This window comes from Triturus cristatus, chromosome 1_2 (assembly GCF_964204655.1).
Source record: "Triturus cristatus chromosome 1_2, aTriCri1.1, whole genome shotgun sequence".
Taxonomy (NCBI): Eukaryota; Metazoa; Chordata; class Amphibia; order Caudata; family Salamandridae; genus Triturus; species Triturus cristatus.
The window spans coordinates 434,199,265-434,217,713 of record NC_140580.1 but is presented as its reverse complement, the minus strand read 5'-3'; the positions used below and the strand labels follow the sequence as shown (position 1 = coordinate 434,217,713).

Below are 18,449 nucleotides of genomic sequence, written 5' to 3'. Positions count from 1 at the left end.
TGCCAATCTGTAAACTTTGGTTGGCTTCTAGAACTTTCCTCAGCGAACAGTAGTAGATAGCAGGGCAGAGTGCAGCTACAAAGAGGTAAGAGTGTTTTTTTATGTGTCACATGTGTTTTTAGATTATTTTACAACATATGCCTTTTGTATTTTAATGTACAAATCATTTTTTTCTTCAAGTTATGTTTGAGTTTTGTATTATGCGCGTTTTTGAATCGAATCTGTTAAGTTTGGTCCTTTATTCAGACTGTTATCAGTGAATGTGGGCAGAGAGCACGCCGCAGCCACAGGGAGGTAAGTTTTTGGATTTAATGTTCAGCATGTGCTTTTATTAGTGTACAATATATGCGTTTGATATCGTAATAGAAAAATTGTTTTTTTCTCTTTTGTTACAAGTGTGCTATTTGTATTTTATTTTATGCGCGTTTTTCTATTGAATCTGCCAACTTAGGTTGTTTTTTTAACACTAGCAGACAGCATGATGGAGCACAGCCAGAGGGAGGTAAGAAGAGGTTGATAATGTTTAACATGTGTTTTTAATATTGTTCAATATATGCGCTTTGCATTTTGATGTATAACTACTTTATTTAATTTCTCTTACGATTGTTTTCTATATTTTATAATAGATGTTACGCATGTGCTTTTTGTATTTCACAATCAGCACCTTTTTGTATTGAATCTGCCAAGTTTGGTTGTTTTCTCGAACTTTCCTCGGCAATCTCTAGCAGAGAGCAGGGCGGAGCGCAGACAAAGGGAGGTAAGTGTTTGTTTATTTTTTACTTATCGGTTTTCTTTATTGTACGATATATGCGTTTTGTATCTTGATGAGGAATACATGTTTTCCCTTTCTGTTTTCAATGTGTTTTTTGTGTTTTTTAATATTCGCATTTTCATATCAAATCTGCCAAATTTGTTTCTTTTCTTGAACTTTCCTAGGTGAACGCTAACAGAGAGCAGGGTGGAGCGCAGTCAAAGGGAGGATACGTTTTATTTTACATCTGTTACCTTTATTGTACGATATATGCATTTTGTATTTTGATGTGGAAATATTTTTTGCCCTTTGGGTTTTGTATTTTGATGTATAACTACTTTTGTTACTTGCTGTTACAATTGTGTTTGTATTTTATAATGTGCCCGTTTTTGTATCGTATCTGCCAACTTGGGTTCTTTTCTTTAATTTTCTTTGGCCAACCTGAGCAGATAACATGGTGGATGGGTGGATATTAGCCATGTGCTTTTATTATTGTACAATATAAGCGTTTTGTATCTTGTTGTATAAATACTTGGTTTTTTTGGGTTACAATTGTGTTTTGCATTTTGTATTATGCGTGTTTTTGTATCAAATCTGCAAACTTGGTTATTTTCTTCAACTTTCCTCGGCGAACATGAGCACAAACCAAGGCGGGCGCAGCCACAAAAAGGTTACAGTATTTATTTTAGGTTTAGCACATTTTGTGTTATGTATGACATGCGTTTTACACCTTGGTATAGGCTACAGTACGCTTAGTTTGCTTAGGAGCATACCTGTAATATAGCACAAGTGAGCATTTACAAAGGGGGAGGGGGTTTGCTTGGGTGGTAGACATTATGTGTTACTAACTTTCTGAATGCCTAAAGGCCTTTCACGTTGGTATTTTCTGTGTTTAATTGGCTCTTGTAGTTAATGCCATGTTCAAGGTTTGATGCATACACATTACGTTTTGTAGTGGCCAATGTGCAATTAATGTTGCCTTTTTTTGGACAGCGAGCTAGAACATTTGAGTATCTGCTCCGTTTCATAAACAAAAGGTAAGCATTTTCCAAATGCATATTTTTCAGTATTGTATGAGAACGTTAGCATACGGGTTAAAGGTAGGCTTTTTAAATTTATCAGTGGGTTAACTTTTCTCAATGTGCTTTTTGTTGTAAAATCATTGTAAATAATAGGGCACACTTAAGGGTTCGTAATTTTGATAGCGAATGTGCGCTCACTGTTTTTCCTTTTTTTTGCGTTTTAGAACATCGCGTAGCTGCAGAGATCTATAAACAAAGGTAGGCTTTTTTGGTTTTTCCAAAATTACGTATATGGATTGTTGTACAAACAAGCTTTTTATGTTTGGGGGGGGAGGAGGTTACTGTTTGCCTTTATGTGCTTTGACTTAATGTGCATTTTGCGAAATGTGGTTGCTTTTATATAATTGTCGGACACTCTCAGGGTTGTTTTTAAATTCACAGTTATGGTTCTAGGTATTTCGGTGCAGTTAGGGGTCCTTACTACCCGTGTTACTAACTGGCGGGTGATTAACGAATATTAGGGTGTACTTAGGGGCGCATAAACATTACGTTTTTGATTGCAGCATGTGCGATTATTGTTGCTTGTTTTCTATTAACAATCTAGAACATTTGTGTAGCTTCTAAACAAAAGGTAGGCTATTTCAGGAGGCGTTTTTTTCTATGAACGTATCACAACAGCAGCATACGGACTAAAGGTAGGTTTTTTATAATTACCAGTAGTTTAACTTTTCTTAATGTGTTTGTGTTTTAAAATGATTTACATAAATAAGGTGCACTTAAGGTGTCATCTATTTGAAATTGATTTTTTTCCAATTTGGGTTTTCTGTTTGCTTTTTTCCAACTTCTTTTTTTTTTTTTTTTTTTTTTTTTTTTTTGAAACCGTTTATTACACGATAAAAAAGTTACAGGCATGGGCCTACAACCATCCGGCCGGCCGCTAGAGTAGCAAAAGGCATATAACATACATACAGTGAGAATCTCTTGGCGGGGCAGATTGGCAAATCAGGTGATATCAATAGCGTAGGCCGCATCACTCCTAGCCCACAATACGGTTTCCTTTTGTCAAACAGAACAACACAAAAAACCACACCCGCAAGGCAACCCGCGATCCAAGTGACAGTACATGCTCCGTAATGGGGGATCCTAACCAGCAGCAAAACTCTGAAGAGGGGAATGGGAGTATAGCAGGGACTGGGGAGCCACGTGCCCACGGCTGAGGGAGGGGGTCGGCTAAGGAGATGGGGCTGGCGAGGCTGCCGGTAGGAGTGGCGGCTCACAAATACCCCCACGGTAGGCGTTCCAGGGGCCCCAGATTTTCACCCACGCCCCAGGCTTACCCCTCGCCACATACACTACTTTTTCACGAAACATACACCAATCCATATGTTCTTTCCAGGCCAACACCGCCGGGGGCCTCTGGGATCCCCACAATTGGGCAATGTCACGCTTCGCTATCATGTATCCCAGAGTCACCCACCGCGTCTGCGGGACCGAATAATCATTTGGTTCCCACACATTCAGCAAGCATCTCCTCGCTTCAGGCAGCAGTGCAACACGCGTAACCACACGCAAAACCTCATGCACACCACGCCAGAATCGCTCCACTTTCGGGCACTCCCACAGTATATGCATGAAAGTTGCCAACGCACCACAGCCGCGCTTACACAATCCGTCACCAGCAAAGCCCATACGTAGAAGCCTCGGCCCCGTGACGTAAACCCGGTGAAGGATCTTAAGCTGGACGAAACGAAGGCGAGCCGGGATGGCCACCTCCTTCGGAGAGGCCACCGCGGAGATCCAATCCTCGTCGTCCAGCTCCAGCCCATCGGCAACCCAGGCCTCGCGGAGGCCAGTCAGCAGGCACGATCTGTCATTAATCAGTTTTTTATATATAAGGGAGATCGTGCTGTCTGGTACATGGCCATCCAGCACCCTGTCCTCCAGGGGGGAAGACTCCGGAATGGACGCAACATCCGGGAAGACGGAGGTCAGCGCGTGGCGGACTTGCAAGTATCGAAAGTACTCACTGCCTTGCAGCTGAAACTCCGTCTGCAGCATCTCAAAAGTCTTGAAACCCCCCCTCGTCCAGAGATCTCCCACTGTGCTGATTCCGATCGTGTCCCACTTCTCGAAGCCCTTCGATGTCCACAGGGAGCCCAACCTCTCAGACGCATATAGCGGTGACGCCCGGGTCAAACGGTCCTTCCACCCCATAGCTGCATTAGCCGCGTGCCATACACGCACCATGACACGCGTCGGTCCCGTCAGACGGGAGTCGGGCGTGCCAGAATAGAGCGCTCGATTATAATCGCCACCGGGCAGGAGCATCCTGTCCATTTCAAATGCCGGGTTCAAGGCGGGCCCGTAAAGGCCATGATTGATTGCAGCTAGCTGGGAGGCCCAGTAATACCGTTTAATGTCCGGGAGGGCGACCCCCCCATCGTACCACGGGAGCGTCAATTTGGCCAGAGCAATACGCGGCCTCCCGTCCCAGAACAGGCGCCGCTGCAGGCCCTCCACCTCGCGGAAGTAGCGCGCTGGTACCAAGTCCATAGTGTTCTGGAGGGCGTACAGAAAGCGCGGCAAGGACATCATCTTAAACAAGGCCGCTCGGCCAAGTGGCGAGAGCGGAAGACGCCGCCAACGCGCGACATCCTCTCGCAAGCGCTGGAGGGGGGGCAACAAGTTCCGCTCATAGCGGGCCTCCGGGTCTAGAGTGATATATATACCCAGGTACCGGAATCCCTGGGAGGCAATCTGGATCGGGCAGTCACGCGGTAGGGCCGGAGCCTCCCCGGAAAGCACATATACGCAGGATTTCGCCCAGTTGATGACAAGGCCTGAGTTACGCCCGAAGGAGCGCAAAACATCAACCAGGACAAAAAGCGATTTGCGCGGGGAGGCGAGATACAAAAGGATATCATCGGCGTAGAGGGACACGCGGTCCTCATACTCAGGGGTCCAGCGGAGACCACGGATAGAAGGGTGCCACCGTAGCCACTCCGCCAAGGGCTCCAAGGCCAGTGCAAACAGGAGCGGCGACAAGGGGCAACCCTGGCGCGTGCCCCGCCCCAGCTCGAATGGGGCCGAGACTCGCCCATTCACCACCACCTGCGCCAGTGGGCCCGAATACAGCAATTTGACCCAGCTAATGAACCCCGGGCCAAATCCGAATTTCGCCAGCATCGCCCAGATGTATGGCCATTCAAGCGTGTCAAACGCCATGGTGGCGTCCAAGGATGCCAAGATGGCCGGCTCCCGCACAAACGGGACACGGGCGAGCACCCCGTGCAAGCGTCGCAGATTAAGAGCCGTGTTACGATGGGGTATAAATCCAGATTGGTCTTGGTGGACCAAGTCGCCCACCACACCAACCAACCGGTTGGCCAACACCTTGGCGAGGATTTTGGGTTCCGCGTTCAAGAGCGAAATTGGCCTGTAGGATGTGACCCGCTCACGGGGTCTCCCCTCCTTGTGTATCACCACAATCGTGGCCAGACGCTGGTCCGGCGGGAGGGAACCCTGCGAGTGGGCCGCCAGGAACATCGCGCGCAGGTGGGGCGCTAATACATCCGGGCGCAGCTTGTAAAGCTCGATGGGGAGACCATTAGGGCCCATGGCCTTGCCGGACGCGACCGAGCGAATAGCCAGGGCAATTTCGTCCGAGGTGGGAGGAGCATCTAGCGAATCCCTGTCCTCCACCGAAAGGGAGGGCAGCGCGATGTCCCGAAGCAGGGAATGGGAATCTTCCTCCGAGCAGGGGGAAACCGGGGAGTACACCTCGCGGAAGTAATCCGCGAAGCAGGAGACGATGGCTTCCGGCTCGGTGACACGCGTACCATCCATCCTCTCAATCAAAGGCACCACACGACTCGCTCTCTCCCTCTTATCCAACCACGCAATCAATTTACCCGCCTTATCGCCCACATCATACAATCGTCCCTGTTGCTCTCTACTGAGGCCCCTAGCCGCCTCCGTGACGAGGGCCCTATAGGCCGTCTGCTTGAGGTGCAAAACATGCAACTTGGCATCCGTTACCCCGCTCCCCAGGTCACCCTCCAGTTCCACAATCTCGGCCTCCACCCGGGTCACCTCCTCCCGCTCACGCCTCCGGGCATGGGAGATAAAGGAGAGGGCCTCCCCTCTGAGGACTACCTTAAAGGCCTCCCACAGGGAGATGGCCGAAGGGACAGACCCCACATTCTCGTCAAAATAGCGCTGTAAGGATTTAATCAAGTCGGCACGAATAGTGGGGTCTCGTAAGTACCATGCATTGATTGGGGCCACCCTGCCCTCCCCCCTCGGGAAGACATCAAAATGTAACAGTAATGGGGAGTGATCCGAAATACCCCGCGCCAGATGGCACACCTCTCCTACCCTCCCAGCGTGGGCCGCCGGGACCAGGATGTAGTCAAGTCGCGAGAGGCTACCATGGGCGCTCGAGTGGAAAGTGTATTGCAGCTGCGTAGGGTGCTTTAGTCGCCAGCAATCCACCAGGCCCAGTGTGTCTAAAAGGCCGGACAGCCACGCCTGTGCGCGGGGGAGGTCCCTAGGGGGGTGACGATCCATAGACCCAGAAACTACCGCATTGAAGTCCCCCCCCGACCACCAGCAGGCCACCCGGGAGGTCCAGGAGGAGGCGCCCCAGGTCCGCAAATGTAGTAGCTTGTAACCCAGGCGGGACGTACACTGACATGAAAACAATCACTCTACCCTCCATTCTACCCACCAGGATAGTGTAACGTCCCCTCTCGTCATGGCGCACCTCATCAATCTCCAGTGGAAGCGAGTTCTTGATCATGATACCCACCCCCCGCGACCCTGAAGTGAAGCCCGAGTGGGCCACCAAACGATAGCCCCGCCGATTCATGGCATGGAAGGAGTTACCTATAAGGTGTGTCTCCTGCAAGAAGACAACATCTGGCGATATACGTTTCAGGAACTGCAGGACCACACCACGCTTAATCCGATCCCCCAGGCCGTTAACATTCCAGGACAACACAGCCAAGTCCCTACCCCCCATCATACGTAGAAGCAATCAGTCGTCCCCCACAGAGCATTTTGAGAACAGCAATACAGTAAAGGGTTTGCCTTGCGGTGCAAACAAACAACACACCCCCCCCACCCCCCCATCCCAACAGAACTCCCCCCTCCCTGCACCCCTGCATGAGCCCAGTCAGCCCCCCCAAAGTGCAGTGTGCCTGTCGCCCCATAGAGAAAGACTAACTAGTACCCCAGAGGAGGAGGGAAGCCCCCAACAGACCCCGTACGACCTCCATAGGAGGGGAACACACACGATCGAGAAATGGTAAAGAAGTATTGTCCCGAGCAGGGCCTATTATTCACCCCTTAGTTCTGATCCGGCAGGCCCTCTCCACCGCCCGCACCCCCCCCACCCCCCCGGCCCCGATCATCAGGCAGAGTGTCCAACCAGTCCCCAGCCGCCTCGGGGCGATCAAAGAAGTGCGTGCGACCTTCCACCTCCACCCTTAGCTTAGCTGGAAAGAGCATTGAGTACTTTAGGTTCAGGTCCCGCAGGCGACGTTTAACACCGAGAAAACTGAGTCTCTGCTTTTGGACCGCCGGAGTAAAGTCTGGGTAGAAACGCACATCCATGTTGTCAAGCTTGACCGGTCCCTGTTGCCTGGAGGTCTGCAGGATAGCGTCCCTGTCCCGAAAATTAAAAATCCGGGCAATGAGAGGCCGCGGCGGGGCACCGGCCTTCGGCCTGCCCCCAGGGACCCGGTGAGCACGCTCAACCGCAAAAAGCTTACTCAGGCCCCGGGGCTGCAGATGGGTAAGGATTAGATCTTCCACAAAGAGGTCGGCGGCCTCCGCCTCTCGTCCCTCCGGCACCCCCACAATACGAACATTATTCCTCCTGGCCCGACCCTCGGAATCCTCCAGTCGCCGGTCCATCAGGGCGCTCGCCTGGCCAAGCCGGCGCACCTCCTTTTGGAGGGCCACCACATCTGTCTCGAGGCCCGTTGTGGTGTGGGTCAGGGAATCGACCCGGTCATTCGTCTTAGAGAGGTCGGCCCTCACCAGGCTCACATCTACCAGGACCGAGTCTATTTTTTGCGCTAGGGTGTCGAAGCGCTGGTCCACCGAGGCCTTCATCTCCGCGATGGCGCCCATGACGTCCCGGAGGGTCAGGTCCACCGGCTGGGCAGGCGCCTCCGTCAGGCCCGCCGGGGACGTGCGCGATGTCTCCGGAGATCCCTTCTGGAGAGTGTAGCGGTCCATACTGTTGGATTGGTGCGCCGGGCCACGGCGGGTCGTCTTCACCTTCGCCCGGTCGCCATCTTGTTTGGTGGACATGTTTGCTTTCCCACCGTCGTGCCAATCTCCGCAAAAGGGCCAATAGACCCGTTCACGGGGTCCGGGGGGGGGAGGGCGGCCACCGCACCGCAGGACGATCCACAGCAGGCGGGTCAGCCGGGCACCTGGACAAGACCACACCACCGCACCCCGCTTCGCGACCCTACCTCGCTGGAGGCGAGGAGGGCGCAAAAGTGAAAGTGAAAGCGCGGGGTACGCGAGTCGCCCAGCCGTGCCCGCCGCTGTTGTTCACTTTGTCCCCGGATCGCCCCACTACTCCAATCCGGGGGGCCGGCACGGGGAAGGCCGCAACCTTCGATCGGCGCTCCCGCCGGTGTTCGGGGTCCGATTCGAACACGGAAAACGGGTGGCGCCTCAGCTCGGGTTCACCGACACAGTCCCCTCGAAAAAGACAGGATATAGCCAGGATTAATGCAGGAGGTCGCGGAGGTCCTCGGGAGCCTCGCACCTACGCGGCCATCTTGGTTGCGCGCTAGGCTCCTCCTTTTCCAACTTCTTAAATATTCACTTAGCTCTGAAGTTACACAAACAAAAGGTAGGCTTTTTTCCCCCAGTTTATTGGTAAATAAAGTTTATACAATGTGTTTTGAATTTGCAAAATATTGTTACTAACATTAGGGTGCAATTACGTACACATAAATATTGCCCATTTTATTTGCGAATGTGCATTTACTGTTTGATTTTTTAACAGCGCTCAAACTTTCGCGTAGCTGCAGACATACATACAGAAAGGTAGGCCTGATTTGTTTATTGTTGAATTCCGTTCATATAGTGTGGTTGAAACATGCATTTTATGTATGGGGGGGGGGAGGGGGGGGAGTGTTACTGCTATGGTGTTGTCTGCGTGTGCTTTTAATTCATGTGGGTTTCGTAAAATGTTGTTGCTTTTATATAACTGTGGGACACTTAGAGTATTAGCAGTTAGGGACACTACCTGTGTTACTTTAGAACGTGTTGGGGCATACATGGTTAATACAGAATCTAACGTAAGCAGAGGCCCGGAAGTATCGGGGCTGAGGGTAGGGCTTTTTTTCTTTATTGGTTTTGTTTTAGTTATACATTTTGATTTAATAGTTGTTATAGCTAACTGTTGTATATAATCTGTGTTTTTGAGAAATTTATTGCACGTGGTTTTTTTTTTACGGCGTATACGCATTATGCTTTGGACTTGCGAATGTGCGCATTTCTTCCAATTGCATTTCTTGAAATGTTTGTAGGACATTAACGTTGATGTTTGGCGCCTTAGACTAATAGTACAGTTCTAGCCACATATAAATTGTGTTTTTGAGAGTATGGGTTATTACCGTTCTGTACTTAATCATGTGTTTTAATAAATGCCTGTATTTTAATAGCCTTTACTTTACGGCGCATTGTTATGGTTCTTTTAAAAATGCGCTAATATGCGCATAGCTGTGTAACTTACTTCTCCATCTGCAAAAAACATTAGCATGGTTTGGAGGTGTAGATATAAAAGGTAGTCTTTCGTATTATACATTTGCAAATGGGTTATACTTACTTACTATTTTTAGTTGCGGCATACCTAGGATTTGGTATAAACAAGCATTTGAAAGTTTTGAAGGGGGAAGCTTTTGATTGTTGTGGGTGTATGGATACTATGTAAATATGCTTGTAAAACAATTCTTTGCGTTTTATGTGCATCATGGGGCACGTAGCATTGCGAGTTAATGTAGCACTTTGCTTTTCTGGACATTATGTTGGAGCTTGAGGCAGGGGCACCTACTAGCTTTGTTTTTATGTAGCAGGTTTGTGCTTACTTATGGGCTTTTATTAGCCAGCACAAACATATAGGACTTAAAGCTAGGATTAGTTTAAAATAATATTATCTTTTACTAATTCGGATGTTACATCTGGATGTAGTTCCCAGTACTGAAGACGGGTACAAACTAAAGTGATAATTATTTTATTTTTCTACAAAGTAGCTTCGTCCTGTGTACTTTTAAGTAGCAAACTGTGGCAACAGCATTGTGCGTTGTTGCGAGTGCATAAAGGTTAGGTGTTTTTTTTTAAACTAAATATACACTTTATATTATTCGTTATTTTGCCGGAATCCCAACCTTTCGTGTTCAGTATCTATGTAAGAATTTTTGTTCTGCACAAACAACAAAGGCACATTTATTTATTATCAAGGTGAACATGTTTAAATCATTTTCTTGACCCAGAAAGTACGCACAAAATATCAGTAAGCCTTTATATTTTCTTTCCTGTCCTTTTGGTGAATCTTTCTAAACCATCTCTTTTCCCAATTTATTGTTAGATAGTAATTCGCACTGTAAAGCAAAGTGTTCTGCGCTTTCGAGCACATGCTGTGAGTTTTTGCCACGTTCAGAAATTTGCAGGAAATGTCCTTATCAACGGCGCCATCAATTTACCACTCACTTAATATGCTGTTTGAAGCGACAGTTAGGCACACCCTCTAATCATTCCTACGCTCATTCTTACAAACCCCTTCCATTTCTCAACACGTTGGCTTTTACTTAACTTAAAACAAAAAAACAGCAGCATAATAACTGTAGCTCATGTAAGTTTTTGGAACAAACACAATGTCTATACTTCTGTTATTACAAATATCGTTGCGGTATAATGTGTCTGCCATTACTTTCTCACTTAAATAAAACAAAATAAATGTGTTTGATATTTTTATACTCTATTTGTGCTCACGCATTGGACTTTTTTTTATCTGTTCGTGCTGCAGTACATTTAATGTATTTGTAGATTATAATATGTGGCATTGTGTTTGTAAAATGTGTTTACATGGGTATATTATCTGGCGGCCCACACACTAAACACAAAGATTAATGCTTGCTTTATACGATAAAAGGGATTGTTACTAGATAGGCACTATTTTGTAACTTTGCTGCTATATTGTTAACGTTTTTGCTTATTGGTTATGCTTACTATAAATAGCGAGAGTTTGTTAAAACGTTAGACTTGAGCCAATATTTTCACATTACACTAAAACAAACAAGGGTACGCATTTTTCAGAAACATTATTGGACCAAACATCGGTAAAATATCTTATCGTATTTAGTTCTGTATTGGTTTTCAAGTTCCAGCGCACATGGAGATTGACTTTTTTAATGTTATGAACTGGTAACTTTGTTGTGAATTTTTAGCGAATCAGTGCAATACCAAAGCACAACAATTCATAAACTTAAAATTAACGTTCTGCATTCTGTACATTATTTTATTTTGCAGTTATTTGTACTTGGCCCTAAGGTGGTTTACGTTACTTGGCTAACATACAACATATACGGGAATATTATTCTGAACTTTTTAGGGAAATACATATTATAGCAGTGCACTTTATATTCGGAAAATAGAAGTAATTTGTTTCAACATCAATTTATTGTATCAATACCACTATTGTCTGTAGCACAGCGTTCGACATTTGTTAGCTGTCCGTTTTGCGAGTCTTGCAAAAGTATGTATCCACCATCTTCTTTCCGTTGAAATTCACCGCCTAAAGCAAGGTGCCCTGTACTTTCACCACATGCTGTATGTACATATATATGTATACATGTATGCAATATATATATAAATGCATATATATACACATATAAAATGCAAAAACGTGTGTATATATATATATATATATATATATATATATATACACACACATGCATATGTCCATACATATATAAATATGTACATATATATGCATTTATATATGTATATATCTATCAATCAATCAAGGCATTTATAAAGCACACTACATACCAGCGAGGGTCTCAAGGTGCTGAGGGGGGGGGGGGGGGGCGTGGGGCTGCTGCTGTTCGATGAGCCGGGTCTTGAGGAGTCTCCTGAAGGTTAGAAGAAGGTCTACGGTCTGCCGCAGGCGAATGGGGAGAGTGTTCCATGTCTTGGCGGCAAAGTGGGAGAATGATCTGCCTCCGGTGGTTACTCTTCGGATGCGGGGGGACGGTGGTTAGGGCACGGTCTGCGGAGCGGAGCTGGCAGGTGGGGGTGTAGAGGCTGAGTCGGCTGTTGAGGTACGCTGGTCCTGTGTTGTGGGGAGCCTTGTGTGCGTGGGTGAGGAGTTTGAAGGTTATCCTCTTGTTGATGGGGAGCCAGTGCAGGTCTCTCAGGTGGGGTGTGATGTGGGTGCGGCGAAGGATGTCGAGGATCAGGCGCACGGATGCGTTCTGGATGCGTTGGAGTCGTTTCAGGAGTTTGTCCGGGGCTCCTGCGTAGAGTGCATTTCCGTAGTCCAGTCTGCTGCCGACGAGGGCCTGGGTGACCGTCCTTGTTTCGGTTGGGATCCACTTGAAGATCCTGCGAAGCAAGCGGAGGGTGTTGAAGGAGGGAGAGGAGATGGCGTTGACCTGCTTCTTCATGGAGAGGGTGGAGTCGAGGACGACCCCTAGGTTGTGTGCGTGGTCGGTGGGGGTGGATCTGAGGATGAGGACCTCCGTCTTGTCCGTGTTCAGCTTCAGTCGGCTGTTACTCAGCCAGTCGGCGACGGCCTTCTTCGTGGAGGTTGGTTTTGGCGGTGTGGGGGTCTTTGGTGAGGGAGAGGATCAGCTGGGTGCCGTCGGCGTAGGAGATGATGTTGAGGTCATGGTGTCGTGTGACGTGGGCGAGTGGTGCCATGTAGACGTTGAACAGCGTTGGGCTGAGGGTTAAGCCTTGGGGTATGCCGCAGATGATCTCGGTGGCTTCAATCCTGAGGTCCCCTGGGGGACAACTAGCCCACCAGGTACCTCCAGTAAGCGCCACAGAGCTGCGTTGCAGAGTGTTGCAAAAAGGGGCATTGCCTCTGAACACCTCTCTGCAACCCAGCTCCCTGGCACATACTGGAGGTACCTGGTGGACTAGTTGGCCCCCAGGGGACCTCAGGATTGAAGAGGAATTAATTACCCAACTTAAAACGCGCCACAGGGCGTGTTTGCACACATGTCACCTCAGGCCCCGCCCCCTTCCTTCACCATTGTGCAAATATTCCTCTAAAATCAGCCGAACTACGAATTCCGATTTACTCACCTGTTATCAGGAGAGAACCCAGTGCTGCATCTTTTAGCCCAGCACTGACCCTGAAAAGTAATTCTAAGCGTACTTAACAGTAACTTGTATTTCCTTCCATAGGAATCCATTGTGTGGTTATCACCAGAAAAGTTTCAAAGTGTCTATTTTCACAAACTAAAAATATTCCTAAAAAATCGTCTGTATGACAAACACATTCTTTCAACTGTTTACAGGAGATTCACCAGTGCTGGATCCAGGATCCACCACTGAGTAAGAAAAAATGTTACGATAACACTACTTACCTGCTAAGTGAATTTTCTGCCATAGGATAACATTGGTGATTCTATGTGAAAAAATTTCTAAGTGTCAACTTTTAAAATACAATAATATTCCTTAAAAGTGTGGGTTTAATATGCTGAGAAGTTTGCTACCAAACCTCTCAGTTTTCAGTGTAGCCGATATGGTGCTGTGGAGTTCATAATGACAAGCTCCCAGAACCGTATACTCTTAATGACAGCACTGCACTTACAATGTCTAAGAATGGACTCAGACACTGTAGGGGTACAGGGCTCTTGCACCTGTACCCTCACTACTGGCATAGGGCAACGAGCTAGAGGGTTGACTGATCTATGCCAGGGCAGTAGGTTGTAGGCATGGCTGTAGGAAAGTGGGTTTCTGTTGCAGTAACCCCCCACACTGTTTGCCAGACTACTGATGCACTTTGACTTGATGTGCCCTGGGTCAGTGCCAATCAGGTTCCCAGGGCCTGTGTTCTTTCCCCAAACCTAACCCAATTGCCATCTCTGGCCTCAGGTCAGCCCCTGGTAAATGGGACCACAGGTACCCAGGGCACTGTGACCAGGGAAGACCTCTAAGGGCTGCAGCACTTATTGTGCCACGCTTAGAGGCACTGTACCTTTACACACACACACACACAGACACACTGCCTTTGCAGACTGCGTGTATTGGTGCATAACAAATTGAAGAGTCGACATTGCACACATCCCTGGGTGCCATGCCTACAACCCTCTGCCCTGGCAAAGATCAGTCACCCCTCTAGCTGGGTGCCCTATACTAGTGGTGAGGGTACAGGCGCATGAGCCCTGTACCCCTACAGTGTCTAAATCAATTCTTAGAAATTTTAAGTGCAGTGCTGCCATTAAGAGTATATGGTGCTGGGAGCTTGTCATTACGAACTCCATAGCACCACAATGGCCACACAGAAAACTGAGAAGCTCCAGCTTAGTTGAGCTTTGCTCAGGTAAAATCTCATTTGTTTTAATAGTCATCATCAGTGAGCTAACTGGCACTGTATCAGCGCAGGGAAGCCTTGGTTGGGAAGCTAAGTGTTTTACAAAAACAAAACAAACATAAGAGACCATACCTCATCTTCCACCGACAAAAATTCCTTGTCATTAAGAGACAAGTCGATGAGAATAGTTCCACTGACGGATGTATTCAAATTTAAATATGTATTGACACCTGTAAAGGCATTCGAAAAAAGAAAAACAGAGCGTTAATTATTTCCAATTTTACTGGCAGCAAAATAAAAATCTTAGAATAATTCTTGTAGAAATGCAATTATCTCTTCAAATAAGTAAAGACAGTAAACCTAATCCAAGAATGCACAGAAAATGTATATTTAGAGATATAGTGAAAAAGTAGGACCATTAATGTTAAAGGTAAACATGATTTCCAAATAGCTGCACTAATATTCTGCAACCATTTAAACCTGAGACATGATCTTCTTCCTCCACGAGTATACCTAATGTAAAATATGACCTAATCAACATCGACATTTAAATTAACTTCATTGATCTATTCATTTGGAGTGATTCTACATGTAGTGCAAAGAATAACTCACAAACTTGAAGTTTTTTGATCCAGTACATATGATCAAAAAATCGTAGAGGAGAAAAGAAGTGCAGGAGGTTTCACTAATTCAAGTTTTTTCCATATGGCTTCTAAAGGTGCAGATAGTCACTTAGATGTAACAAGAAATAAATCCCAAGTACATAGCCAATTCATAAATCTCATGTAATACAAGACTTGCAAAAACCCTTCCAGACCACAGCCTCCCCATTGAACCCACAGAAATAAGTTGAAAAAACAAAAGGAGACACTTGTTAGCTAGTAATTACAGGCATGCTTATTTAAATGAAAGGCGCCTGATTTCGTTTGGTGGACTGGTACTCCATCACAATTGTGATGGATGTCTCATTCGCCTTATTACAAGTGCATTAGGATATCACAGACTTTAAAATAAGGTTGGTGGGTTATAAATCTTGTTTGTGCTGGAGAATCAGTTCACCATCCTCTAAGTAAGGCCAAAACAGCATTTGTTCGGAGTTAACATTTCTACTGAATTTAATTTGCGCCCAGTACTTTAATTAGAAAGCTATGTTTGTAAGGTACAGCACACTAATTTGTACTACAGTGTCTTTCTGTTGTATTAATAGCAGGAAGGCTTCAGCTAGAACCGACTAGATTAAAAAGAAAGTGTTGAGTACATATAATATTCTCAGTGGTGTGCAATTCCAGGTGGAAATAGTGCACCTAGTAAATAAGTATTCTGCTGGGTGTTTTTATTTTCTAGGAGCACAATTGACCAGAGTGGGTTAGATACCAGGAAGATGGCACTTTTCTACCCAATATTGAACGAATGATTTGATTTGGCCCAAGTAGCAGTAGACATTCTACTTTGCTGAAATTAGTTTCTAAAGAGACAGCTAACTTCCACGCTTCTAAGTGGTATCCAGCCTTTTTTTTCTTCTTTACAATGTAATTTTATTGTTGACAGCGGATATAGACCTGGTACAACCAGGGATATGGATATCAACATTTTCAATATAGCTATAATAAAACAAGCATGTGAAAGTAGAACTCTTGAAAACAAACAGTGCCATATTAGTTTTGCAAATAAAATGAGTAGGTCTGAAGGCCATAGGTCCGAGCCGCCCAGTGTAGAAATACACAGTCAAAATCACAGCCATAACCCAATACATTCATCCTGGCAGTTCTTTAATAGCAGCAATGGGAGGAATAGGATCCAAATAAAGTCCTTGATACTCCGCCCATCTCCTCTATATTTTGGGGTGTTTCTGGGGGCACCCCTGTGCCTCGAAGACAGGAATTTCCAGACCCATTGAAAAGTCCAAGCGCCTCTTCCATATTGCCACAGATGGTGGCGATTCATCCTTCCATGCTCTGACAATATCACGTTTAACCAACGTTAGGCCAAGAAATAACAAATGGAGCTTGTATCTGTTGCAACCCAGTCCCTCGGTAATGTGCAGCATAGCCAAACATGACGAAAGTGGGATGTCTCATCCAAGGAATTCGGAAAGGCATGTGGTCACCCCTCTCCAAAACCTCAACAAGGCTGAACACTATGTATGAAGGTACCCTCAGCGGCCCCACAGCGCAGGCAACAAGGGGAGGCGACAAGCCCACCGCGCCAAAGCTTATATTTAGTTAAGTAGACCCGATGGGGGTATTTGAACTGAATAAGTCTCAACCGGTCCGCTTTCGCCGCACCACACGGGGATTCCAGTGCCTCCGTACAATCATCCTCATCCAGGAGACCAAAATCTAGCTGCCACGCATCTCTAGTTTTATGAGGTGTGGTGGGGCTGTTATACAGAAGTGTGCGATAAATTTTAGCAATTTTATGATCGCCCTGGTCCTCCATAAAGACTTTATCTTCTACGGGATTAAAATCGGGTATGTCAGTTTGAAATGCCAGTTATGGGGTGAGGGCATGACGGAACAGGAGGTACCTATAGAATTGAGAGCGGGGCATTGCATATTCTGTCTGGAGTTCCAGAAAGGACTTTATGTTCCGACCATGCATAACCGCACCTATTGTGTCAATCCCAATAGTTTCCCATCCCCGAAATCCAGATAACTGCACCCACCAGCTGTGGCAGCAGACAATTATGCCGCAGGGGGGTTTCCTTTGTCAATTTGCCCCACCATCCCATTGTGCGAAGTGTTAGTTTTCAAGTCATAAAAACCATCTTTGTAGCTGGCGGCAGCTCCTCAAGTGTTGGACCAGAGTAAAAGGACCATAAGTAGTGACTTCTCTCATCAGCCATCGCTCAACTGCATAAGCTGGGTCTCCTCTGTCTCCATACCACCAATCATTGAGGATAAGCAGATGCGAAGCCGCATGATAGGCCTGAATATCTTAGTGTGTGCACTGGAAGCAGGTCCTCAAGGCCACACGTGTCGTGCCCCCCCCATCCCTCCCCTACAGGAGGAACCAGGCGAGGATTGCATTTAGTTGCCGGAACCAAGAGAGCCGTATCAGGTGTGGATGATTCTGAAGCCGATGTAGAAGACGGGGCAGTGAGACCATTTTAAAAATGGCAGATCTGCCGAATAAAGATAACGGTAAGTGTGACCACAAATGGACTTGGTCCCCTGTCTGTGTCCACAGTGGTAACAAATTTCTGTCCCAAGAGATAGATGGGGAAGCAGAGAGGAACACGCCTAAGTATTTGAAGACGACGGGGACCATTGTCACTTGCTGCGAACATACAGCCAACTGATCTAAGCCACGCAGGGGCTACAAATAGATTTACTCCGATTCATTTAGAGGTCTGAGTTCTCGCCAAAGATTTACATAATTTTGAGCAGGCGTGGGCCCATTCTATGAGGTTATGCAAGAAAGAACAATAAGTCATCCGCATAGAGCGCTATGCAGTCAACAACTTCCCGCGACCATTCAAAGCCGCGGATCTGGGCTTCTATTCTGACCCACGCAGCCAGTGGCTCCATTGCCTGCGCAAACAAATATGGAGAACGGGAGCATCCTTGTCGAGTTTCCCACCCTATAGTGAAGCTTTCCGATGTGGAGTCGGCCATTCAAACCGATGCTCTGAGGTCTGTAAATAAAAAACGTATTAATGTTGAAAGACCTGGAGCAATATTCAGTTGACTGAGCAATGCGAAAAGATAGGTCCAACTATGCAAATCAGAGACCCTATCAATATTTGCGAGAAGGAGTGCAGCCAGTTCCCAAAGTTGGTCAATGGCAGCAATGGCGTTGTGTGCCCGGCGAATATTATGCTGTGTGGCTCGATGAGGCATGAAACTGGCCTGCTCAGGGTGAACCAGGTCTGTGATAAGCGGGACTAAGAGATTAGGGATTACCTTAGCCAGGAGTTTGGCTTCGACATTAAGAGGAGAGATCGGGCGGTATGACGTATAAAGGTCCGCTGGCCGGCCTGGCTTCAAGAAAACAACCATCTCTGCATGTCTCCAATCCGGTGGGAGGCCACCAACATCTACCGCTGCGGCAAGGGCCGCGAGATATGGCTCCATCAGTTGTGAGTGATTGTTTGAAT

At 46.9% G+C, this 18,449-nt stretch overlaps 1 protein-coding gene across 2 annotated transcripts in view; it reads right to left on the bottom strand.

Moving 5' to 3' along the window:
- The window catches only part of TNKS2 (tankyrase 2), a 689,601-nt gene that overhangs the window by 260,413 nt on the left and 410,739 nt on the right, over positions 1 to 18,449 (bottom strand). For both annotated transcript variants that reach the window (XM_085605833.1, XM_085605841.1), the window contains one exon: positions 14,483 to 14,580. In XM_085605833.1, coding sequence (XP_085461959.1) covers positions 14,483 to 14,580 — 98 coding nt within the window. The remainder of the gene's footprint in view (positions 1 to 14,482; positions 14,581 to 18,449) is intronic.